The 26807-nt window shown below is 45.5% G+C and overlaps 1 protein-coding gene across 5 annotated transcripts in view; it reads right to left on the reverse strand.

Moving 5' to 3' along the window:
* CALD1 (caldesmon 1) overlaps nt 1-26807 on the reverse strand; it is a 193789-nt gene that overhangs the window by 102437 nt on the left and 64545 nt on the right. For 4 of the 5 annotated variants that reach the window (XM_062198303.1, XM_062198107.1, XM_062197973.1 and 1 more), the window contains exons 2-3: nt 21891-21984; nt 850-956 (exon numbers count right to left, since the gene is read on the reverse strand). In XM_062198303.1, coding sequence (XP_062054287.1) covers nt 850-920 — 71 coding nt within the window. In that variant the 5' untranslated portion in view covers nt 921-956; nt 21891-21984. Of the gene's footprint in view, nt 1-849; nt 957-21307; nt 21373-21890; nt 21985-26807 lie in introns of all 5 variants that reach the window. The other variant, XM_062198037.1, reaches the window with a different exon arrangement.

A 26807-nucleotide genomic window follows, 5' to 3' on the forward strand; every position in this document is an offset into this window, starting at 1 on the left:
GTGTGTACTCACAGGTGTTCCATGAATGGTAGCCCACTCTAGCCAGTTAGTCCAAGAGAGTCATTTCACCTGGTTCTTTCACATTCTGCATGCAAATACAAATAGAAGACAAAGCACTGACCCTTTCTTAAGTCTCCAGTGTCGCACTGCAGGATCGCCAAGGGCTCACCTTGCGATCTTATAGCTAAGCACTAGGACTGCTGGGAAGCCAAGACTGACCCGCTGTTAAGGTCATTGTTTAGCATTCTTCTTCCAGTGAATGCCTCATCTGCTTTCTGCAAAAGAACCTCGGACTCAAACCACATTAAATGCCACCGCCCTCTGCTCTGAGGCCTGTACTTAAAAGATGCCTTAATGCCCCACACTTGACAGGCCAATGCTGTATTTCCCCAACCCTCTCTCAAGGTCCCTGCTACGGAGGCCTCAGGCAGGACAACACTCTCTGCCTACACACTGACTTCGCACAGCTGCCTGGGCCATTTGGCTCTTAACCTGGCCGGGTAGACCACTGGCCCTGGGTGCTGGCTTTTTGCCTTTGCATTTTTGTTCTGAAAAACTGTGCTTTTCTAATGGGCCCTGTCATTTCAATATTTATTCACACATGGCCTTTGTCATTTAGAAGTCCTGATGTGAAAGGCATTGAGTTAGTGCAACCGTTTGCCTGCTCTTCAATCTCTTTCCAATGCTTGCTTGCTTCTTTTCTTAAAGTAGAAGTGTGGAGTCCGAGTAATGAGGTTTTTGAGCAGTACGTTTGCCAACAGTGTAGCGCCTGGCCTTTCAGGGGAGACAGACTTGGAGACGAACACCGCTGATAACAGGACACAAGGAGTTCTCCACCTGGCTCCTTACCTCTCTGCTTCCAGCCGCATCTCCTCCCTCTTTTGCCTCCTAAGTTCTCTGCGACGTTCAAAGTCATCCATGGTGTGCTTTCAAGGGAGACCAGATCGCGTCTGGAGCTGCAGGGAACGAGGCAGAATCAGCATCAGGCTCATCACCTCTGGGGAGTCGCTTTCCTTCCCCTCTCTACCCCCCCCCCACTTCCACTCCCCCCCCCCCCATTTTTTGTTTATTCTTAAAGAAAAAAACCCTTAGAAGACTGATCAGGGAGCCAGGGACCAATTTCTGACTCCTGGGCAGAGTTCAGTCTTATTCATAAAACTTTTAAAACAGACAAGACTCTAGAATAGCTTTAAAAAAAAAAAAAAAAAAAAAAAAACCTCAGGAGACAGAAAGGTTTTGGTAGACTGAAATATTGGTAGACTCTCTTGAGAGCTACTGGGAGAATGTTGCTGGTTGTAGCTTTCTGAACTCCAGACAAGTTATTAAAAAGTGAACAAAGAAAAGAGAAAAACAGAAGTGGGGAGGAAAAAAAAAAAAAAGAAGTAGCCAGGAAAGAAACACGGAGGAACTTCGAGAAAAGGAGAGAAATAAAACAGTACAGGATCAGGCATCATTTGCATATTCCAGGAATATTAGCCTCAGGGTGGGAGCCTAACTAGAGCAGCATTTCAAAGGCAGTTCAAGGGGGCTGCAGCTCCGATCCGGCTCAGAGACCCCAGCTCTCCGGAAGTCTTACCCTCTCCTACCTCCTCCGCTTTGGCTTTGAATTCCAGGAGGATCGGCCCTTTCCAGCTCTTCAAACGAGCCGCCTGCTTCCCCTGGGTTTCTGTGCCATAGCATGGACTATTCCAGAATTCCCCTGCAGCCCCCAAACCCCAAATGCCTACCAGAAAGGGGAAGCGGGCTCTTTTTGTCCTTGCTTTGTTTACAGAGCTGTCAGTGGTTCGGTAAACTCGGCCTGGAATCTGGCGTTTCAGGCCTGCTGGAAGATTGCTTCCTGTGCGGAGCCCAGGCCTCCGCTTCCTCTGCGATCTTAGACTGCGCCACTCGGGTCACAAAAGCATTTTGCAGCCCTCTCTGTGCACAGGAGAGGGACCGTGTGCCCGTGGTAGGAAAACAAGGAGCTGTGCAAAACCTGAGGCCGTCCCCTGATGCCATCTTTGAAGAGGCAAAGAGTAGAGACTTCTAGATCTTGGAGTCCAGTTCAGAACCCTTAGACACGTTGCTAAACGCTTTCGTTTTTTTTTTTTCAAGAGTGTTTTTCTCTTTTTCAACCATCCACACAAACAAAAATACAACCTCAGCCAAGAGAAACAAAACTACACAATGTCTGAATCTGTCCTGTTCCTTAACCTCCAGGGTATTAATTACACTGCTTCTAACACGTTCAAAATGCAAATTTTGCTGGTTCTATGGGCCTTCAGCATTTGCATCTGCCTTCCTCTCACCCAGAGTACCTCCCAAAAGTTTGTTAGTTAGGAAGGAAACAACCCGTTTGCCTTATTATGATTTCATCCAACCCGAAGAAATCTCTGGACATTTCGCAGTCTGATCTCCCCATAATGATGGGAATGAAAAACAGCAGTGGGAGGGTCCCCCAAAAGGGGCCGTCTGAGGGCTTTGCGGGGTGGGCCCCTGTCCTCATGACAGTCAAGTGTGTCTGAGAGACCCCGCGGGCAGCAGGACCCAAACCCAGCTTCTCCGATGCCTGGTGCAGGGAGAAACCCAGCTCTGCCTCCAGCCCAGTCTTCCATCGCAGCCTAACAGCTGCTGGCACAGCTACAGCAGCACACAGACAGAGCTCTGTCGGCAGGCACCACACAGCTTGGAGCGCATCCTGTCAGCTCCGGTCCTTGCTCTTCCCACATCAAAGTCAAGGCGCTCCCCCGCACCGCTGGCCAGCAGCAGAGGGTCCCAGGATGTGCCTCTGCTGGAGGTGCTAAGGAGCTGTGGAATAAACACTGCCAAGCAGGCCCAAGATGCACAGAGTTTGCATTTCTGGGGAGGGAAGGGACGCTGCTGAACCCGTGCGGTGGCTTTGGCTGGCTCCTGACCCATGCAAATTCTCTTTCTCTTGCCGCTCCTCTCCTCCTACTCCTCACCTTGTCCTACTTACTTGGGCACTTTTTTCTTTCCCAACCACAGAACAACTACTTATCATTGAATTCTGCTGAGAGAGCACCTGGAGGCACTGAGAGTGAGTGTGAGAAAGAGAGAGAGAGAGAGAGAGAGCGCGCGCGAGAGAGAGCGTGCTTTGAGTTATGCTCTGGGAGTATGTGGTGGGTGTAGCTGAGGGAGAGGAGAGGGCAGGAACACATTTGTGCACAGTGTGGAATGACTGTCAGTTGAAGTGTAGGAGTGTGTGTGTGTGCACACATGCGTGTGTTAGTGAAAATGGCTCTCAGCTGGTCTCCAACCCATCCCTTCATCCTCACACTCTCCTATCCAGTGCTTCCCTGCCCTTCCCAGTCACTGTTCCTGTGTAAGGGGAGCCGTGTCTGGACAGAATTCTAAGTGATTTTTCCCCCTCTTTTGGGGCCAGCAGCTTCCACATCCCCAGCTAGTAATCCTTCATTTCCTCCCCTACCCCCGGCCGGTGCTGAATTCCTTCCAGCAACGTTGGTTAGGAAACAAACTCTCAACCAACACAGTGAGGAAAGGCAGAGAGATGGTGTAGACCGTGTCACCAACAGGCAGAGCGGCACGGGCGAGAGATGCAGGTTGGAGGAGGTGCTTGTCGATGGAGGAGGCAGGTGCATTGCTGCGAAGTGTCCTGTGCAGCAGGACAGACCACGGTCACACTACTGGAAGAACTCTCATGTGACTCCTTTTTAAAGTGGAAAAAAACCTTTTACAAAGGCATATAAATCACTACTGATCCCTGTCTCTTTAATAGGGATTCTCCTATATTGGATTTCCTTAAAAAAAAAAAAAAAAAAACCACAGGTGCACCGACCATAATTAAGGTAATTGGTATTATGGAGTTCAACTCAACACATGGCCCCTCCGTTTGGTAATGGCTTTGCAAAGCCTGTGGCCCAGGTGACTGTCACAATGTGACCAGAGACATGTCCTCCCGTGACTCACCACCACCTTAGGGCTTCCTGAACCTTGTCTCTCCCCTTTCCCTCCTGTGGTCTCTCCTTCTCTCTAAGGCACTACTTCCTCTGCTGTCTCTCTGCTTTTTCTCTTTCTGTCATTTCCGGTTTTCTCCCTCCTCTCCTTCCCTGTGTTGGGAAGCAAAGCACATTTATATTCATGAAACCGAATCGATGCTTCTTTTCCTTAAAGCACGGAGCCTCGTTTCTGGTCTGTGTCTTTCCGCCATGATTGTGTTTTGTACCCACAACGTCACGGTGGTTGTTTTCTCCATGGGCATGGGGACCTCAGTGTGGACACTTCCTGTGTGTCTCTTATAAGGAGAATGAGTTTGTTTTTCCTTTTGTTTGGGTCAGGGTGGGTGGCAGACATGAAGCCATTTCAGGGGTGGGGGAGGGAAGGGTGCACTCATACGTGCGTGCGCATGTGTGCAGCCACAGTCAAGAGAGGAGAAGTTTGTGAGCAGGGGGCTTTCTAACCCAGCCCCCAACCACTAGAGGGCAAGGCCGTGTCGGGAAAGTTAAGTCCTATCTATTTCCGAATCCTCGCAAACCGCATGGTGCGCGGGGGTGGAGAGAGTCCTTGGGATTTTTGGTCAACCCCAATATTGGTCTTGGAATGCACCAAGGATCAGATCTGTTGTGTCAGGAATGCTGAATAAGTTGAAGCAGCTTCCAAAAGTAACTAACAGCTACTGAATATGTACCATGTGGTGGGTCATTTTTTAAACCCCTTAAAAATGTAACTAACAGCATATTTCTTAGAGCAGAGTTGAGCAGAGAGAAGAGTTCCCACAGACTTCCTCCCCCCCCCCCCCCATGGACCATATAAATTTAGGACAGAAATGATCTTAAAAGTGACCCATGCCTTCGGTTTCAAACTCATTTGGTTTAAATCACAGAATTACCAAGCCACAAAAGATCTCAATTAAATTAACTTTCCAAATAGATACGAGACTCTATTATTTTATTGTTAGTGCCTTATAAGATTCATAAATCAGGGAGTCATAGCTTCCATAGCATCATGGCGCGCTTTCCTTTGATATCTTAGAATTCTTTCTCTTGCAGTGTACCTTCCTCATTGTAATCTTCCTCCTCTAACCCACTGTCTTCTTATCTCCAACATAACTATTTCTTTGCAATTACAAATTGTAATTGCAAAGATCCAAAGCCAGGAGCCAGGTGCCTCCTCCTGGTCTCCCATGCGGGTGCAGGGCCCAAGGACCTGGGCCATCCTCCACTGCCTTCCTGGGCCACAGCAGAGAGCTGGCCTGGAAGAGGAGCAACCGGGAGAGAATCCAGCGCTCCAACCAGGACTAGAACCCAGGGTGCCGGCGCCGCCAGGCAGAGGATTAGCCTAGTGAGCCACAGTGCTGGCCATTAGATCCTTTCTAACTAGTCATCAGTTTGCACCCACTGTAAATTTCACAGTCTAACTGCTTCAATGAAACCTTACAAAAGCCTTTAGACACTAAATATTCAGTAAATATTAACTGAGCATCTATTAGACAATGGACAAGACAGAAAAGGTCTTTGCCTTCCTGGAATGCCTCTTTCTCTAAACTTCTATGGGGCTGCTGTAGTCAGTTGTGGTTCGGCCCCAAGGGCTCATGCTGGAAGCGTGATCCCCAGTGTGGCAGTGTTAAGAGGTGGTAGAGGGCTGGCGCTGTGGCGTAGCTGGTGAAGCCTCTGTCTGCTGCATTCCCAACCCACGAGGGTGTCGGCTCAAGTCCCAGCTGCTCCACTTCCAATCCAGCTCCCTGCTCATGTTCCTGAGAAAGCAATGGAAGGTGGCCCAAGTGCTTGGGTCCCTGCACCCACGTGGAGACCCGGAAGAAGCTCCTGGCTTCAGGCCGGCCCAGCTCTGGCTGTTGTGTCCCTTTGGGGAGTGAATCAGCAGATGGAAGATCTCTCTCTCTCTCTCTCTATCCCTGTATTTCTGACTTTCAAATAAATAAATCTTTTTTTTTTTTTTTAAAGAGGTAGTGGAACATTTACAGGGGTGAGGAACGTCATTTGGTCTGGCCCTGCCAAGGCAACTGCAGGCAGGTTTTGAAATTCAATAAATCTCTAGCAGACTGATTTTTAAGTTGATTATTTCATATGGCCCACGAATGATGTTATAAAATATCCAAATGGCCCTGGGCAGAAAAATGTTTCCCATCTCTGCTTTAAGAGGTGGGACCTTCATCAAAGAAGGAGGTACCTTTCTCTGAAGGGAGGAGAGAATTCCACTTAGACTATAGCCTTGTCTAAATGCTGACAGAGTTTGTGGATTCCAAAGGCTTCCATAGCCTAGGCAGCTCATGTCAAGAGCCTCGGGTGATCACTGACGTCATACATAAGAGTGTTAGTTGTTAAACTGACAATAGGAGTCACTGTGCACTAACTCCCCATGCAGGACCTCTGTCCTCAATGTGTTATGTTATGAGACTTAACTGTAAAACTAGTTCTCTCTGTGTGTGTGTGTGTGTGCAAATTGTTGAAATGTTTACTTAGTATAGAGTTGGTCTTCTGTGTATAAAGTTAATTGAAAATGAATCTTAATGGAGAATGGGAGAGGGAGGAGGAGGTGGGGTGGGAAGAACCACTATATTCCTAAAGTTGTACTTATGAAATTTGTACTCATTAAATAAAAGGTTTATTCGGGGGGAAGAAAAGAGGTGGGGCCTAGGGGGAGGTCTTAGGGGCTCTGCCCCAGGAAGGGATTGAAGATAGTTCTCATGAGACCCTAGTTATTCTTCTGTGAAGATTGCGATGACAGAACGAGGCCGGCCCCTCCCTGCTGTCTGGCTTCCTGTCTCGCCGTGGGATCGCTCTCTCCCACACACGTTCCTGCCATCGTGAGGCCATCCCCACTGAGGTCCTCACAGAATGGCTGAGCAAAATCTGGTGCCTCTCCTGGAGCTAAATAAACCGCATTTCATCAAAGGCCACCACCTCGGGCGTTTTACTATGGAAGCGGACTAATGGACAGGCCTATTGCACACATCTTCAGCTGTGGGTCACTTGTCATCGACTTCCCGTTTGTTGTTGTTGAGATTTAGGGCTTTGTGGGAGGAGCATGTTTTGTCTCTCCTTATGATTTGCCTTAATTTGGTTGGACCGTTGCTGCAACTCAGCAAAGCTTCTCTTCATCCTACAGGGCTTGAGTGATTTCTGGGTGCAACAGACTCCCCCCACATTCCCTACTTTTCTTCCTCTAATTCTCTTCACCTACCTCAGTCCTCCCGTTAGCTGCTTTTCCACCACAAACTCTTGGCAAACAGGAACCTGGACTCAGACTTAAGGAGAACTGGATCAAAGCTCTCTGAGCAAATTTTCCTCCCTGTAAAATGAGATGGGAGGGCCAGAGGATTTCCAAAAGTCCACCCTACTCCATAGAATGTAATGGTTTTATGCATAGTCTCCCATCCAGGACAGATGATGCATTAGGCATGATCTATCTGTGCTTCCTCCTTTCCAGATATAAATGTTTTGAGTATCTCAGTGTGTTCTCTTTTAATTTTATGATTTAGAAGCCATTTCACTTCTTTTCAAGCTGATCATACCATGGCATCCCAGATAAAACGTATTTTATTGCCTCTCAACTGTATCTTACAATTTTCTACCTCTGCATTTTTATTCCATCCATCTGGAATGAGCTCCTCTCTCCCCTTCACGATCCATAACCTACTGAGTCCTGAACAGAATTCTGGATTGAATTTCACCTCCTCCATGATGGCTTTCCTAAGGAGTCTTGCTTGAACATTTATAATTCATTTTGGTAATTAATATGCAACTCATCAACTGTTCTCCTTAACTCATACGTAACTGTTTTCAATGGTGTTTCACTCTCCATGTGTTTTTGTTCTTAAGGCCATTTACGAAGAGATATGGTCCTTTATTTAAACAATCCCTTCACTACTGGGACAGAGTAGGCACTCAGGAATTGTACCTGATTGAGCTGCTGGATTTTTATTGTGGATTTTACTATTCTGCGTATGGAAAATATAACTGTAGCTTATTCATCTCTCCGTATTTTATTGACTGATCAGTGTTTACAAAATGAATCAAAGACCTTGGTAATAGACTCTACATGAATCTCAAAAGTTACATAAACGCACATTTGCAGTAGTTACACAGTAAATCTGGCAACGTTTTCATACTGAGTGTAGAAAATGAACTTTTGTCCTTTTAAAAAAAATCAATTTATCAACCCGCTTTGCTCTTTTCCAAACTGAATGGTTCATTTGGGACTTAAAAACCAAATAAACAAGTGGATTGCAATGTACAGTTTGGACTTTGCTAGTTCAACCTTCATCATCTTATTCCAAAAAGCTGTGCTACTTAAAAAAAAAAAAAGCAGATGCAGTCACCAAGGCACATTTGTCAACACAGAAACCAATGAATGAGCTCAAGCTGAACACCCCTGACTTCTCCATTTTCTTCTCTCCGAAGTCCAAAGTCCTACTAGAGCAGGTTAACAGGTTGTGACCTGTTTTTTCCTCTCCTTCCTTGCTCAGTCTTTTATCATTACTTTTTCTCTACTTGCAAACCAGATGACCCAGCAGACTTGACATTGCGAAATCCGATGTCTTCACGCCTTCTCTTCTGCCTTGCGGGTCATGGGCAGTTTGGACATTTTAGATCTGAGAGATGATGGCTTTTGTCTCTGCTGACTTTACCTCTCGGGAAGGCAACATGCGTAGGGATTTTAGGTTGACTTTTAAAGTGCTACTACAAATAATACAATCTTAATTTGCAACACTTCACAATTTTCTTTTTAAGATTTATGTATTTATTTATACAAAAGTCAGGGCTTCAGAGAGAAAAGGGAAGAGAGAAAGAGAGAGAGAGAGAGAGAGAGAGAGAGAGAGAGAGATCTTCCAGTTGTTGGTTTACTCCCCACCTGGCCGTAACAGCCAGGGCTGAGCCAGGCTGAAGCCAAGAGCTTCTTCCAGATCTCTCACGTGGGTACAAGGGCCCAAACACTTGAGCCATCTTCCACTGCTTTTCCCAGGCCACTAGAAGGGAACTGGGTCAGAAGTGGAGCATCTGGGACACAAACTGGCACCCATATGGGATGGTAGGCCTGCTTTACCCACTATGCTACAATGCTGGTCTCACCCTTCACAATTTTTAAAACTCTGTGAGTGGGGCCGGCAATGTAGCTTAGCAGGTAAAACCACTGCCTGCAGTGCCAGCATGCCATTGGGCGCCGGTTTGAGTCCTGGCTACTACTCCACTTCCAATCCAGCTCTCTGCTATGGCCTGGGAAAGCAGAAGATGGCCCAAGTCCCTGGATCCCTGTACCTGTGTGGGAGACCTAGAAGAAGCTCCTGGCTTCAGATCAGTGCAGCTCCAGCCATTGTGGCCATCTAGGGAGTGGACCAGTGGATGGAAGATCTCGATCTCTCTCTCCCTCTCTCTCTCTTTCTCCCTGCTTCTTTGCAATTCTATTTTTCAAATAAAATAATTAAATCTTTAAAACAAAACAAAAAAAACCCAACTCTATAGGTGTCATCATTTGATCCCCCCAAATAGGGGGAGAGGAGATTCATTCCCATTGGTAAGGAGGCTGAGACATATAGAACTTTGCATTAGCTTCCGAACCACAGCAAATCCCTGGAGAATCAGGCCTGGCACTTAGACCAGTCTCTAAACTAACTGGAAAGTTGCTTAGAAGAGGGAGAAGAAATGAAAACTTGAAACACAAACCCTTTTGCTCCCTTTTCAAGAGTTGAAATACCTTTCCTTGACAAACTCAAGAAGAATTAGACTGAAAAGCAGGTTAATACCAATTCAGAGTAGGCATAGGGTTACTGCTACTCTCTTGGCCCTTAGAGAGGAAGTGACGTCCTTGTGACCTCTAAGACAGCTGAAAATAATGCACCGGCTCGTGTCCATAGGAGAGGAAGTGCATAGTCTTGCTTTAAAGATCTATAAATGTGCACCTGTAAAACACAGGCGTACACAGAATTCTCATCCATAATTCAGATGTGGCAGGGAGGCGGCAGCTCAGCGGAACTATGAGCAGTGGATAGGGCTGCTGAGAAAGAACAGACCCCCACTACTAGAAACAGGTAAAGGCGAAAGGACTATTTATTTAAAGTTATGAAAAAGTACTTTTTAAACTTCTGAGGCCATGCTGTCCAAAATGGGAACCAGTAGCCAAGTGAGGCAATTAAACTTCATTAAAAATCAAAAATTAAAAAAATGAGTTCCTCATTAACCTCATTCCAAGTGCTCAGTGGCCACGTGTGTTCGGTGGCTGCCATATAAGACAAGACAGAGAAGGTTTTCATCATTGTGGAAAGTTCTATCAAACAGCCCTGCCATAAGATCTTCTAACTCCTAATTGTTACTGCATGGAAGATGCTATGCACTTCAGAGACACCAAGTGTGCAAGACTTGCTCTCTGTCTTCAAAGACCTTTCCAATGACATTCAGAGTCTATATATAGGAGAGAGAGAGACAGAGAGATCTTCCATCTGCTGGTTCATTCCCCAAATGGCTACAGTGGCCAAAGTGGAGCCAGACTAAAGTCTGGAGCCAGGCGATTCCCCTGGGTCTCCCATGCGGGTGGCAGGGGCCCAAGCAGCTGGGCCACCTTCCCCTGCTTGTGGGATGCCAGTGTTGCAGGCAACAGCTTTACTTGCTATGCCACAACACCGGCCCCAGTAGCAATGTTTTTGCAATATGAAGGACAAACTATTATTCATTAGGAGTTAATTATTCCCTAGTGAATTATCCAACTTCTATTCATCACGATCATCAAATGCATCTACTGCATTTTGGAACTATAAGCAAGTTATAGATTATCTTCTAGGAGTTGATCATCTACAAAGAAAAGGTTCCAATCCAAACCAACAGACATTATCCATCAGATAGAATGGGCATATAATTGAAGCATTAATTTGCAGCTAAATAATGCATTGAAAAGTGCCTAGAATACATCTTCCTCCTTTTCACACGAGGCGTGTAGATAACAGCTTCACCTGCTATTTTCGGGATATCTGGACCTGTCTTCACGTAAGGGCTTACTCATAGTGGGGGTTTACTTAAGACTAGCTCAAGACCAATGGTCTCCCAACATGTTATTCATGGACATGAGTTTGTACAAACACCCATATGATTATATGTTTGTTAGTATACTTTCTCTGCGCTCGCATTTTAATTCTTAAGTACATGTCCATCTTGCTCACTTTAGGGATCCTTCAAAATTTCTAAGCCAATTTTTTTTTTTTTTTTAATACTGAACATGAGGTTAACACTTGTTGGATTGGAATAGATTTCAGAGCTTTTGCTTATTCACAACTTAATCGGAAAACAGACAGACTGGGCTAAGACATTATCAGAGGGCTACCCTGCAGGTGAGCTCTCGGCAGCCATGGGGGGCGGGGCGGGGCTTACTCTGGAGCTCTATTTTATACTGTGATTTGTAGCTTTGGTTGTTTTCCGATAGTGGAGAAGCATTTGTCTTCGAAGACATTCTGGTTTCAGGAAGAGGGGAATTAGACATTTGGAACTGAGGGAATAGGTTTGTTCTGGGATTAAAAAAAATGGCGAAGGAGAAGGCTAAAGAAGACATATGAGGAATAAGAAAAGATGAGAGTTGAGCTAAAATACTTCAAATTTCCGTGGCCTTTGGAGGCTCCTTGCCACTCCTCCATCATAATTAGAAAACACTGACATTCAGAGCCGATTTAAATGCTTCCATCAGTCTAAAACAAAAGTGTTGCCTGAATTCGCTCTCTAACCATGCTCAGTAATCAGAAACAGAAGGCACCGTTGTGGGTGTTTGCTTGGGAACCTATCTTGGCCAGGCCTGGTATCACTACCCGTTGGCTCCAGGATTTTAATCTCTGCTCGCCATCTCTCCCAGGAGTCTCAGCCCAGGTCACAGGGAGAGGAGGGCAAGGTTGCCATGGGCGTTCTTGGAAAAACCGAAGACCTCTGGCGCCATTCAGACCTCTAAATACGTTGGCAGAACCTCATGTTGTAGCGTGTTGTAAGGCAGGAGTCAAGGATGGTGAGGTCAAGATGCAAACCAAACGTCAAAAGGGTGGTCTTTGTGACAACCAACTAGAAGTGACAGCCTGGTTTGTGAGAACAGGATAGCTGTTCTGACAACCGATTCTAGAGATTCTCACACTCATGATAGAAAACCTGCCTTTTGCAAAAGGCAAGAATAGAACACAAGCTAAGCAGCAGCAGCAATGGTTTTCTACTCATTTCAAAATCCACACAGAAAATGGAAAAATACTTGTAATTAAGGACTTCAGTGCAACAGTCACTTAGCTTGTCAAATTAAAACATGTGGCAACCACCTGCTAAAGCAGCCAGGGGGAAAAAAAAAAACCCCGATACCTTCTTGTTTTTCTACCTGACCTAAAAATCTCTTTGGAGCAAATATGCATTTTCCAATTTTTCACACTTAAACGAAAGCTGTCCACACTATGTATAAAGATGACTAAGCAATTTTGCATTAAGTAACCAAAGCGACTCCTGCCAATTTTAGAATAATTAAGTTTCTGCAGCCTAATGTAAACAGTTCCAAGAACTACATGTGGCCTACCAAAAGTATATATTACAAGTAGTCAACTCTGTGGCCAGCTGGCAGACAGATCAACCTATTAAAGTAGAATTGGTCAGAATTTGGAGTATTATTTTTCTCTTCTCCCAATATTTTTTCTGCATCCAACTTTGTTTCTTTGGGAATGTTTTCAAGTATACAAAGCAAGAAACTAGTGTGGAATTGCACCTCCTATAAACAAATGAGCATTTCTCTTGAGAGCCTTAGGAACTCACAAATCATTCCTAGTTCAGCGTTGTCCACACAGGCAGCCAAAGCAAAATGAAGCGAATGGATCCATCTGTGAACATGGGCCTGTTTTGCTTGATTCGCAGAGTGGTCTATAGTGGTCACTGGACAAGTGAATGGGGACAGTAAGCCATATACCCCTTAGGTCCTGAAACACCTTTCTCACCAAAGATCCCTGTACTATCTTTATGAGGTAGACTGAATTAGAATTCTGGGCATGAGTTAAGTATTGGAGAGAAAAATAACCCTGAACTATGGCCAAACTATTAATTCTGCTCAGCTATCTGGAAGCTCTAACTTGATAACTTTAAGTTCAGGAATAGAGATACTTAGCCTGACACATCCCAACATGACCTACTGATAAGCAAAAGTGACTGTGTCAGGACACAAACAGCCTCTTCAACTGCAATGATAAGCTCTAATGCCTTCTTCACTGGGTGTACATTTGCTAAAGGCTCTCCAATCAGCATCACCATGAAAACATCCAATAGGTATTTATGTAGCCTATCACTGATACACCAGCCCCCTTGTGTGGTGTGCCACTTCAGCTGTAGGTGCAGCTACCTTCACAGTGCTTTTCTGGTAGCACTAAATAAATAAATAAATAAATAAACAAACAAACAAAGCATACATGGGGCTAAGGGCTGAAAAGGAGAAGCAAAAACATCAGGAAGGATCCAGTAGCTTTCCTTGCATTACACTGAGATATGGGTAGTGATCACCTCTTCACCCAGAAATGACACCAATAGCACACAGACGTGCGTTCATAAGAGGGGCATACATTTGCAAGACTTGAGTTTGTGCTCATTCATCAACTCTAGGTTGACAATTACTGTGTGCCAGACACTCCCTGCTCTAGGTACGGCTAATAAAACTCTTCTCCAATTCTCACTCCTAGAGAAATGGGGAGGGGGCACAGGAACCAGTCAGGTCCGAGGCGTGGTGAACTTCGCTCATCCCCTTCTTTCCCACTTCAGGTCCTATGTAAGTGATATAAAAATAATGATCTCTCAGTGCCGTCTGCCAGGATCTATGTAGACACAGGAAATCCATGTAAGACCTTAACTTCGCCGACTAAGCAAGGAGAAATGAAGCGGGCATCCTTCTAGATCCATCCGGTGCACGACCTTCTGACAATAACAGCGTGTTTCTCACCCACCATCAGGCAGAAATTTGCTGATGTAAATGAAGCTGGTCCACTGTGTTTTCAAACCTCGGTTCACGATTCCAAGAAATGAGCAGTCCATAATAAATTTATCCCAGTGGTAAGAACATCTCACAACCAGCTTTTCTACTTTGAATACCACAAAAAGACCTTTTATTTGTTGACACACAGCCCCTGGACATTCATGAAAACAAGATGTTCTTTTGCTGCTTTTTAAGTTAAACAGATTTAAGTCAGGGTCTCAGCAGAATTTCAAAAACAGATGTTACGTAGCACAAGGGCTGAACTGACCCCAGCAGAGAGGCTACTTGACTTCGGCTTGGATAGTCTTTGTTAGCAGGAGGAAGGATCGATGATGCCTTAAGCTGCAGGGAGGAGCAACCCAGCATTTACTATTGTCTCCATTCAGGCGCCGCCTTGTGGATCTAAGAGGCCGTTGGGATCCAGAGTCCCGGTTCAGGGAACAGCACTGCTGATGAGGGCTGGTGACTGGGGGTGCTGGGTGCCTCAGTTTTAGATGTTGGTGAGGAAGGATGGTCTTCCTCCCCCATGCCACAATCCCATTTCTCTGTAGAACACGTGGCTCCTCTCTGTCCACCACATGATTCCACTCTGCTCCTCCCACCCCACACCCTCACCTAAAGACACAAGTTCCAGCCAGGCCACACCCTGCAACAATTTTCCCCTGCATTTGTGCCCTCTAGGTCTTCGTTCCAGTCTCCTCCGAAGTGCCCTCCACGCCTTCTGCAAATCCCATAGATTTTTCTAGAGAATGATGGCTCAAGTCCTACCTTTATCAAAAGCCACCATCTCTTCCAACTTCCACAGCACTGCTGGCCACTGTTCATCAAGGTCATCAGATCAGTACTCCATGACTTTATTATTCAAATGCTTTATGACTTCTCTTTCTCTTGCCCAAGTCTCAAGTTCCCCAGTGCTGGGGCTTAGATCTCCTTTGCTATTCCCTCACAGTTCCGGATATTTTCCTAGGCACTCAGGAAGGCATGGAAGTATTTCCCGAGTCCCGGTTGCTCCACTTCTGACCCAACTCTCTGCTAATGGCCTGGGGAAAGCACTGGAAGATGGCTCAGCTGCTTGGGACCCTGCCACCCATGTGGGACACCCTGATGAAGCTCCTGGCTCCCGACTTCAGCCTGGCTCAGCCCTGGCCATTGCAACCCCTTGGGGTGTGAACCAGCATATGGAAACATCTCTGTCTCTGCTTCCCTCCCTGTATCTCTGACTTTCAAATCAATCAATCTTTTAAAAAAGGAAGAAAAAAAAAAGTGTCAGAGCTGGGATTTACACCCAGACAGCCTGGCCCCTGAGTGTGTTCTTTAATCACAACATTCTGCTGTATCTCTTAAGACCTGGAAATGGATCATGCAAGAGAGACCGTGGCAAGGACTGTGATGACCAAAGGATCGTGTGATCCGTGGGAGGATCTGCGCTCCCCTGCCAATGTTCTTCTTACTGGGAGCCATTTCCGGTCAGGAGGAGCTGGCCTGCTTGATACCAAGTTCAGATGTGATGTTTGTTAATGAAGCAAAAAGTGAATCTTCTGTTTATATTCATTTGTGCTCTGGAGGATGGATTTATTATTTCATTTAAGTGGGGTTCACTTTAGAAAATAAGCTGGGTTTGTCCTAAAGCCTTCACAAAATAAATGATGGCGCCTCACACTTGGGCTGACTCTTTGCTTTGCTTGCATAACTGGCTTTCGATCTCAAGCTAAATCAAGTGTATGTGTGTTCATCTCTGGGCAGATGGAGGTTTTGTAGGATATGAAGGTTATCTGGGAAGCCTTCCTTAGGATGCAGAGTACAATATTAATGCAAAAATTTAGGCGTGGGGTTAGGGCAGAGACCAGTCACGGGGAAGAACCTATGGCTGCGGCTCCATGGGTGTCATGACAATCAGCTCCTGGTATCACTCTCGGTTCTCATGAGCCTTCCACAAAAATGACACTGTGTCCTTACCTTGTTTTTAATGTCAATTTCTTTGAAACTGTAGTTATATTCCTCTGTTTCTATGCTACACGACAATGAAAATTTCAGAAGCAAATACTATCAGGGATGATGAGGTATCACTTCAAAGTAATATGCAGAAAAGTACAATTACATGTATCACCAGTAGACTGCAGTGTCTTGCCTATAAACCATACCACTGGGGGCGAGGCATTTGACCTGATGGTTAAGACACCTCTTAGGGTGCCTATGTCCCATATCTGCGTGCTTGGATTCAAGTCCCAGCTCAACTTCCAATTCTAGTTTCTTGCTAATCCACACTCTAGGAGGCAGCAGGTAAATAAAATAAATAAATAAATAAATAAATGTTTAAAAGCCACATAAAAGGTGTGGAATAGGCCAGGGAAATTTAAAATATTTAGAATCCTTTGCCAAGATGAAGTAATTGAAAAACAAGGAGTACCAAAAGTCACAATTTACGACAATGAACATATTGTATTTACAAAATGTTCCATTGCATTGAATAAGAGAGTCCACTTTATAGGCAAGAACACTAGAGTGGGTAATGCAGCCTTAACCCAATATAGCACCTGGGGTGGAGAAGATCCAAGTCAATATACAGCTGTAGAATGAAGAGCAAGTGACTGAATATGTGTTTTGAAGAAGGTGCTAATGGCGTCACCCCCTTCCCCATGGATGAGCCTAACTCATGACTGCACCTTTCATTTATAAATGATTAGCCAGTAATCTGGAGGAGGTAGTTAGAGAGGTCCCCAGGGTCTCTCACTATAGCAAATGTCTGTCTATTTGTAAATTTTATGATTCCGTGATGAAGTCAGATTCAAAATCATGCATCTAATATTCTGATGGATGTTTTCAACTTGGAGACAATGCTCGAAGGAGCAACTTCTTCCTTAAGGCCCAACGTGTGCTTGAACTCACTCCCTCTTTGCATCCTCTGGCTGTGATAAACACACTTTTCCCCACACTCAGGTTGCCCCCTTCCAACCACGTGTCATTTTCAGTCATTAAATAACAGGACTCAATATTAATGTTGGCTTTCTCCACGGACCTCTAACAAAGTGTTTTCAGCCAAGGATATTAAACTAGTCAACCGCTCTTTTCCCCTGTCAGAGAAGCAGCCAGCATCCTGAAATCACAGCTCATTTGTACCACATTGGCGTGAATATTCAGACTCCATTTGTCTCCAGCTCTTAAAGGCTAGTGTTAGAGTGAATGATGGACATTTTGTTTTGAATTAGCAAAAGAGGGGCGGGGGAAATAAACCCAAGTAAGTTTAGCCAGAAATATCTATTTCAGGGAATGCAACACTGCCCTTTTCCTCCAGGAAAGTAAAACCCTCTAGACGGAATCTGGCATGGTCAGGCCTGGGATACAGCGAAGAGAAGGAAGAAAAGTGTCTCCGTTCTTTTTTTCTCCCCTCCAGATTGAGGGCTTGTCGACTTCAATCTGCTGGAGGAATGCTGCACCAAGTCAGGCAAGAAGTTCACACATTAATTTTGTTGACTATCCCAAAGCAGAGCTCAGAAGTCATTGAGTCTGTGTCCCTTACGTATCCAAAGCTGACCATTGCGGGAACCTAAGCTAAGGCTTTTGATCATTTGACTTCAAAGCTAGGCACACGATCTTTCTTTGCTCTTTACCCCATTCTCACTTCTGTCCAGCAGGGGGGCGCACTGGCCACATAAGGTCCACAAGATCATTTGGTCTGGCCCTGCCAAGGCAACTGCAGATGCAATAAATCTCTAGCAGGCTGATTTTTAAGTCGATCTGTTTGTATGGTCTGTGAATATTACGAGCATCCAAATGGCTATTGGCAGCAAAAAGGTTCCCCATCCCTAGACGGGAGCAAGAGGCTGAAATGCTCTTGGCGAGAATTCCCGATGCCACTGCCTGCTTCTCTCCCAGCTCTCTATGTCTCCTTCCTCGGCGTGGCTGCCTGGTCAGTCTTCTATGTCCACAGCCATGCTGGACAGGAACTGAGATGCTTCTTAAGGCTGAAAGCAAGTCCTTGCTCAAGAAAATCCACCATTTGGCCAAGGATATAAAATCCACTGGCATGCAATGCCCTTTGACCTTCCTTACCCTTAAAGTTTCCAGAACGCTGGGAAGATTGTAATCTGTGTTTCCAGGTCCCTTCAACCCCTACCCAAACTGGGACTAGGCCTGGGCTCACAGGCCGAGAGCTGTGCCCTTGAGGGCAGACAGAGGGCATCCAGACCTCCTCCCATCTGAACCAAATTCTACAGCTACTGCTGGGAACCAACCCATGGGAAAACATCTTAGTGTAAGAAAGGACTTTGCACATCCGACTGTAACAAGTCTGGGCCCAGTGGAACTAGACAGCAGATGGAACACTTTGTCAAATGTGTCCAGGGAGACTTGCCCTGCAAAACTCAAGCAAAAAAGAGGGGAGTAAAAACCCCCTCCAACTTGTCTTTCTACTCCATCTGGAGCTTTCACTGACTCAAAAAAAAAATAGTGGCCCATGGTGATTATAAAATAACCCATTTGACTATTCAAAAACAAGGGCAAAGCCTGCTAGGTGCTTACAACTCAAAGTACTTCTTTCACATGCTCATAGGAAAATGGTCTTTCTCTCCAGGCCTTTAGCTGACTGAACTTAATGAAACACAGTCGGGAAGCAGCCATGCTGGCCACAGGCCATCCTTTACCGGAATGCCCCAAGCAGGCCATTTGTGGATTGCAGAGCTGCTTCCTCTCGCCATCAGAATCTCTCATTTTATATAGCAGAGATTTGAATGAAATTACTGGCTCAGGGGTCACTGGCATTTTGGGTAAGTTCAAGAAAATAGGTGGCTTTTTTCCTGGCTACTCCAAGGACACAAATAGGAAAATGTGGAAGTAAGTACTTGAAATAAGCTGGTATCTTGAAATAAGCTGGTATCTCCAAGTTCATGTGCAAAAGTGGGTGGGGATATTCAGAAAAGGAGGTAGAGGCTTCCAGGCCGCTTCCATCCTCTTTTGCTAATACTCAGGTGATCCCGGGGGGGGGGGGGGGGGGAGAAGAAAAATCAAAGATTTCTGCTAAAGAAGACTGAAGAAGAGAGAGTGAAAAGAAAGTGAAAAAAAAGAAAAAAAAAAACACACAGAGAGAACATCAAGGAAAATACCATTTTGGAAAACAAAAGAGAACCGAACACTTGCCTTTTATTTGCACCACACTAAGCAGGGCCCACGAGGGAGATTCAGTCCTGGGTTAGGGATGGTGTCTGAAGGTGGGATTCGGGGAGGAGAGGGTGGTCACGGCTGCCATGACCCACGGCCTAGCCTCCCTGCTCTCGAGCAGCCCCCAGGCCGGTGTGCCAGTGACACCCTAAAATGCTGTCAGAGCCATTCTCAGTAGGTAGAGTTAGGAAAGAAGCAGGGGCATGGACTTAGCAGGGAGGGAGTTCAGCCATAAAGAGGTACATGCTCCCAGCTGGGCCACTTGACATGGAGACAAGTTGCTACTCCCCAGCGGCTGAGCTGCACCCCGCCCCAGTCCTGCAAAGGGCCTGCCCCTGCCTCCTCAGGCATTGAGAAATCGACTGCGGGTCTCCCCTACTGTCCTTTCCATCAGCTCCAACTGGCTGATGTACAAAATGGCCCCAAAGGACAGTGCTATTGCTCGAGACTCCTGGGCAGGAAGTTAGGGAGTCCAACACACATCTATGGCTACTGTTCGCTACAGGGAAGAAAACCTGGGTAGAGCAAGCCCCAGGGGAATGGTTTGGGGCATAGCCCCCAGATAAGAGGCCAGAAGAAGAAACAAAATGGATCTAAAGGAATCTGATGAGAGAAAAATAGACATATACATTAGCCAATGCACACGGTCTCAGCGTCATTGGGAGGAACGTGTCGCTTCCTCTTGGGAGAGTCTTTTCCTGTCATTTACCAGAAAAATGTTCTATACACGATTTATAGTGGCATGAAAATTTGATTTTATTTACTTTATTAAGAGGCAAAGAGAGAGAGAAAGAGAATTTCCATCTGCCGGTTTACTGCCCAAATGCCCACGACAGCTGAGGCTGAGCCAGGTCGAAGCCCCGAGCTGTGAACTCAATCCAGGTCTCCCACATGGGTGGCAGGGCTCCAACTACTCCAGCCTTTGCTTCTTTTTTATTTTTTTCTTTTTCTTTTTTTTTTCTTTTTTTGACAGGCAGAGTGGATAGTGAGAGAGAGAGAGACAGAGAGAAAGGCCTTCCTTTTTGCCATTGGTTCACCCTCCAATGGCTGCCACGGCCGGTGCACCGCGCTGATCCAAAGCCAGGAGCCAGGTGCTTCTCCTGGTCTCCCACGCGGGTGCAGGGCCCAAGCACTTGGGCCATCCTCCACTGCCTTCCCGGGCCATAGCAGAGAGCTGGCCTGGAAGAGGGGCAACCGGGATAGAATCCGGCGCCCCAACCGGGACTAGAACCCGGTGTTCCGGCGCTGCAAGGCGGAGGATTAGCCTGTTAAGCCATGCCGCCGGCCTTGGACCAGCTCTGACTATTGTGGCCATTTGGGCAAGTGAATCAGCAGATGGAAGATCCCTCTCTCTCTCTTTTCCCTTCCTTCCACCTCCCCCGTTGTCTGCCTTTCAAAATAAAAAGTAACTTTTTAAAAAACAATTCTCATTTGGAGACAATCTTCAAGCAAATAAAATATACATCTGCAGCAAAATTGTCAAATACCTGCTGTGGCCAAAGCCCCCTCTAGTGTGTGAGAGATGTAAAAGGCACACTTCGAAATTATGCGGCGTCAGAAGGAAAGGAGCATAAAGGAAAAGTCAGCATACCGAAGGGGGAAATGATTCTGTTCCCCTTCATCCACATGCGGCCGTCCGAAGGCCCTGCACCCCTGCGCCCCTGCACCCCGGAGAGGGACCGTATTTGGAGATAAGGGCTTTAAAGATAGGATTCAGTTAAAATGAGGTCTTTAGGGTGGGCCCAATGCACTTGGACCGATCGGAAGAGGGAGTTGGCACACAGAGAGGAAGACAAGGAGACAGGTTGGAGCACAAACAGCCCTGTCTAGACCTGGGGCGAAGGCAGCCACGGGCCACAGAGGCTGCAGCACTGGGAGGTAACAGTCTGCTTTGTGAGCCCCCCAGTCTGCGGAGTTTTGCTGTGGCGGCCCAAGCAGACTCCAAGTAGAAGAGACAATTGATAGAATATTAAAATAATTGCCTGAGCACCGAACCAAGTCCCTGAAAACCTTCTCTCCTACTGGACCAACCCTGGCAAAACCAAGAACAGGTGATGTTTCCTGTGGTTTCTGGAGTCGCCTTGCACTGTTCCGAGGTGGTCTGTCTGCTGGGGTTGTTCTCCTGCCAGTGAGGAGGGTTTGCTGCACGGGAGGGGGATTTTTGCTGCTGAAATCACCCGTATTCACCTGAAGGGGCGCTCATTCACCCTGGCAAACTGACCCGGGCTTGTTTATCGCCTGGAGTCACCAGCAATCTTCAGAAGAGAAGCTTCATAACTGACTCTTCTGCTTACCATGTAACAAGAGCAGGGAAACACGGAAACTCCAATTACCAAACAGGGGAATAATTCCTTCAAAACTGGCCTGATTCTGATGCACTGACTTCTACGCACACTAGCAAGGGCATGGAAAAAGACAGGTTTCTCTTATTTATTTGGACAAAAATTACTCAGAGGCAAGGAGACAGAGAGAGAGAAGTTCCCCTCTGTTGACTCACTTCCCAAATGCTCACCACAACCCTAACACAGGAGCCAGACACTTAACCTGGGCCTCCCACATGAGCCATTGTCGCTTCCTCTCAGGGTGCACAGGAGCAGGAGGCTGGAACCCGAAGCAGAGCAGAGCACTCCATCCGGGGTGCCTGTGTCCCAAGCTAGCATGCTAACCATGAGGCTCAACAGCTGCCTCAAAGACCTGATTCTCATGGTGCTCCTTTGCATATGCAAATTTAGGAAATCATGCAGAGGGGCTGTGTAATTGCCAAAGGCTAAGCCCAAAGAAGGAAAAACACACAAACTACTCACAGGTAAGCAATCAGAGGTCCACTTCTGAGACTTCCGGTTGATCACCAATGCTTATGGGATTCGGTTTGATGATCTTGAAATGTTTTAATGATGTCTGGAATAAAATGAGGATACAAACAGGATTAAGTGGGATCAGTTTAGCCACCATAGACCATATATTTTAAAATAGCATTTCTTTCTCAGATACTGTTGTTTGGACTTTAAGGGGGAAACGAGGCTTAGATAGAAATAGCGGTTGTGTATTTATTTACATTTGAAAGAAAATAAATACAATGGTTACAGAATTAATCTTTGAGTTATTCTAAATAATGGGGCCGAGAAGATGGTATGGTTAATATCAGCTCTCTGGCAGGGTTGCATTTAATTGGCTAGTTTCCCCTTTTCTGATCCTCATGTTTAAAATTTGCAAATGAATAAAGGAAAGCAGAAGAAAAACATCAGCAGAAAAGCAAACTGTTTTTGTCTACAGGGTCCACGTGTGTTCATGTATTATCTTGAGAGCGAGACATAGCTAGGAAAGCTTTAAAGACAAAACAAAATGAGTGCAAAAAGTGAGCCAAACTTGGGTTTGTCTTCAGATACTCTTTCCTGTCTATTTTCAGATTTAGGGTCTAATATCCAGAGCACTGAAGAAGCTCTTGTTTTAAGAGCTTTCTGCACCGTTGCCTACCTCACAACTTCAAACAGATGCCCTAGTGAACCATCCCTCCTGCTTGCTCCCTTTAAGCCGTAGCTCTCCAGGCAGTACCCAGCACATCCATTCTGGATGACCAGGCTCAGAAGCTGCGGTCAAAGTCCTCCAAAGGCCCAGCTGAGTCTGGACCGCACTTGATAAGGTAGGACAAGAAGGAAGGCAGGAAGGGCAGTCCCCAGGCCAACTTCTGACCAATGGTCAGGTGCATTTATTGCTCAGGCGTGAGAAGGGACTTTCACAGGAAAATATTCAGAGGAACAAAGGAGAGTCATTAAAGGAAAGCAGGAACTCCTCTCCTATCAGCTTTCTAAGCCCTCCAAGAAGAGTGATTGTCTCAGAGCCCCTAGGAAACCTCTAGCTAAAGCCATTCAGTAGCCCGAGAAGCAAGAACTAGCAATGAAACACATTGCCAGCACCTACTTGCAAAAGTGGTTAAAATCCTACTTTAAATTCCTACTGCAAGTGTTTTGCCATTTTCCAAATGGATATCAAGGGGTTGAAGTAAACTGAGGGCCTTCAGGGATAACTTATCATAACAGGGAGTCACTGCAGAAGATTAAATTAGGGATCCTTTACAAAACTGAACAACTGGCTAACGGAAAATCCAATTAAAAAAGAATTTATTTAATTTCAAGTTTTACCTTATATGGCTGAATTAGGACCTCTTGATTTCAACATTACTATTTTCAACATTAGTATCTCTATCAAACAATCCCCCAGGACCCTTTCATAATATACTGTGCTTTCAATATGGAAATAATAACTATCACTTTGCAAATTTCTTTTAGTGCTAGATTTTTATGCTAAGCACAGTGCATATTTCTATTTCATTTGATCACTATAACAACCTTGTATGATATTCTTTGTCTTAGGATAAGAACTGAAAATTTCAGAGTGCTTAAACCACCGGCTAAATTCGCCCAGCTGATAAGCAGCGAAGACAGCATTACGAGCCCAGCACTACCCAGCGGTTGAAGGCCACACGTGCACATTCACTCATTGGTTGAGTGAGTGCCCTACTCCAGGACAGAGTGTGTGGTGATGAACGGCACTCTGCTCTCACGGTATTTACATGAGATTGGGTAGAGCCAATGCATGTTTGTGATAGAGTTGGGAGGTGAGGATGGTCTCTCTAAAGAGACACGTCTGGGCTGAGAACACGTTTCTGCAAAGAGTCACCTATGTGAAGATCTCAGGAAAGGGTGTTCCGGGCAGAACCCTTGAGAATCCTGCCCTGAGACTTTGCTGAGGTGACTGTGTGCTGTGTGATCATGCAACTCTTCCATGTTATTGGGTTCATATGGGGGTCAGGTTCGTATGTCCATTAGAAGAGGTCACAGAGGGTCTCACCACAAAGTGATCCTCAGGTAAGATCTTCACTACATAGCTTGGGGGTAGTAGCCACGTGCAGGGCGGGGCAGGTGGCTGTCTCTGCCCAGAGAGTGCCAAGGACAAGCACAGCTACTTTTGCACCCAACGCCCAGGAGCACAAATGTTTTCTGCTCCCCTTCTCTCTCGGGCAACTCAAAAAGAGCTGATTCCCATAGGTTTTTCACAGGCTCCTTAAGTGCTAAAGGATAAGGCAGAACATCTTTTAATACCAGGCAGAAGAATGAAAAGCTGCAGGACACATTCCCTGGAATGGGAAAGGAATGGGAAAGGAATGGGAAATAGCTATTTCAGTCCTAGTTGGCAGGAAGTCACATAATTTGTGGGGATGGAAATTAAAATAAAAATGTTTAAAAATAGATCTTTGGGTTTTATTCAGAATGAGCCAATGACAATAAAACATCAATAATTGTCCTCTGTTATTCATTTATTGTTGAAAATGGGACCTAGTAATATATTAGGATGGAGAAAGCAAGTAATCTTAGGGAATTGGGTCATTTAAATAAGTAGCAATGAGTGCGCTGACCTTGAAGAAGTCATTTAACCACTCTTGGCCTCTCAATTCTGCATTTGTAACATGAAGCATTTGGAGCACATTTTTTTTAAGATCCTCTCCACTCGGATGGTTGTGTATAAATGTACACTCTTTAGGGAACATGTAGTGCACATGTTTCGGTATCTGTGAATGCCCTCAGCACAGATTAAAGCAAGTTTGCTGAGATCCTACTTTCCAGCAGCTCACACTGTTGGATATTCAGAGAAGTGTCTTGTTTTTTTTAAAAAAATATTTTCATTTTATTTAAAAAGACAGGCAGACACACAGGGGGAGGAGAGAGAGCGTGCACACAAGCGATATCTCCCATGTACTGGTTCCCTCCCCAAATTGTTGCAACAGCTGAGGCTGGGCCAGGCTGAAATCAGGAGCCTCTGAGTCTCCTGTGTGTGGCTGGGCCCCAAATACTTGAGCCGTCATCTGCGGTCTCCTGGGTGCGCGTTAGCGGGAAGACGGATTGGAAGCAGAGTCACAAGGGCTTGAACCAGCTGTTAAGGTCCCAGGCAGTGACATAATCACAGCACCAAACGCCCACTCTGAGAAGTCTTCCTTTAAGCGCTGCCCATTTACATCGCTGCTGCTTCATTTCTAAGAGCTGAGTATGTTTTGTAGCTCTAAGAGACATGATAATATATCACATCATAATATCTATACTTTACAGGATGCCTACTGTGTGCAAGACACTTGCTACCTGTTAACTCATGTACTCTTCCTAAGAAAACTGTGAACTAGCTGTCTTTATTATCTCCATTTGGGAGTAGGGAAACAGATTCAGGTTCACTGACAAATAGTTGATAAATGGCCGAGTTGGAAGGCAAACCCAGATTTATCTGACTCTAAAGTTCTTTCCACGACTGAACACATGGAGCAGTCAGAGCTGCCAATGACAATTTCTCTTGCCTTTTTGACATCCATAAAGACAAGTTTGGGAGGGTCTCTCAATGAGTACGTTGAATGCAGATTGACTGAGTCAGCTAGCTAACTGCATATAATCCACTAGCTTGTGGCAGTCCAATTCTGTAGCTCAGAACACCCAGAAAATATGGGTAACATTGAAAAACAGAAAACCCCAAATCTTTTGGACGGTGTCAGAGAGCTGCTGCAGAAGCAGTTGGTTAAGCCACTACCTGCAACACCAGCCTTCCATATGAGCCCTGGTTCAAGTACCAGCTGCTCGATTTCTGATCCAGCTCCCTGCCAATGGCCCTGGGAAGGCAATGGAAAGTGACCCAAGCACTTGGGCCCCTGCCACCCACATAGGAGACCCAGATAGAGTTCCTGGCTTCGACCAAGGTGCCTTGTCCAGCCTCAGCTGTTGCAACAATTTGGGGAGTGAACCAGTTTATGGGACATATCACTCGTTCTCTCTTTCTTTCTCTTCCCCTGTCTTCAACTGGCCTGTCAAATAAATAAATCTTAAAAAAGAATGTGTATCTAGAATATATAAAGAATTTTTTACAAATCAATAAGAAAATGATAGGTAATTCAACCATGAAAAGAGGGAAAGGTGAAGCCAGAGGAAAAAAAATGAGCAAAGCATGTATCTGACAACGAATGTCCATCTAGAATAGAAAAGAATTTTCGCAAGTCAATAACAAAATGACAGATAGTTCAACAGGAAAGTAGGTTAACATTTCAACAGGTACTTCACAAAGGAGGATATTAAAATGACCAATAAGATATGAACAAGTGTTTAGTCATGCAAAAAATTCAAAATAAAACACTAATGAACTAAAACAACACACTCCTAGAATAACTGAAATCTAAAAGTCCAATAATTCAAAGTGTTGGTGAAGAACTGGAACTTCCATGCACTGTGTGCAACTGTAGATTGGCAAAATACGTGGCAGTGTGTACCAACACTGAATATCTGAGTATCTCGTGATGGAGAAATCTCACTCTTAGGCATGCACACACAGGGCTCCACGTACATATTCATCAGGAGACATGCCCTAGAGTGCCAAGAGTAGCACTATTTGTAATAGCCACACACTGCAAATCACCTCAATGTCAGTAGCAGAATGGCTAAGGTGTGGTAGGCAATGAAACAATGTATGGCATTTATAAGGATACAGGTTTTTCCTAGGCAATCAAACTCATAATGTTAAAGAAGACACCAGAAAATTGCTATTGGATTCCACAAACTTAAAATTCAAACGCAGACACAACAAATACTTGTTGTTGGAAATAATGATTATCCTGGGGCCTGTGATGGTGCTGGGCAAAGCATCCTCTTCAGGGGTATGAGGCAGGCTTTTGGGGGTGCTAGGAAGATTCTAGA

This window comes from Lepus europaeus, chromosome 1 (assembly GCF_033115175.1).
Source record: "Lepus europaeus isolate LE1 chromosome 1, mLepTim1.pri, whole genome shotgun sequence".
In the NCBI taxonomy this organism is placed as follows: Eukaryota; Metazoa; Chordata; class Mammalia; order Lagomorpha; family Leporidae; genus Lepus; species Lepus europaeus.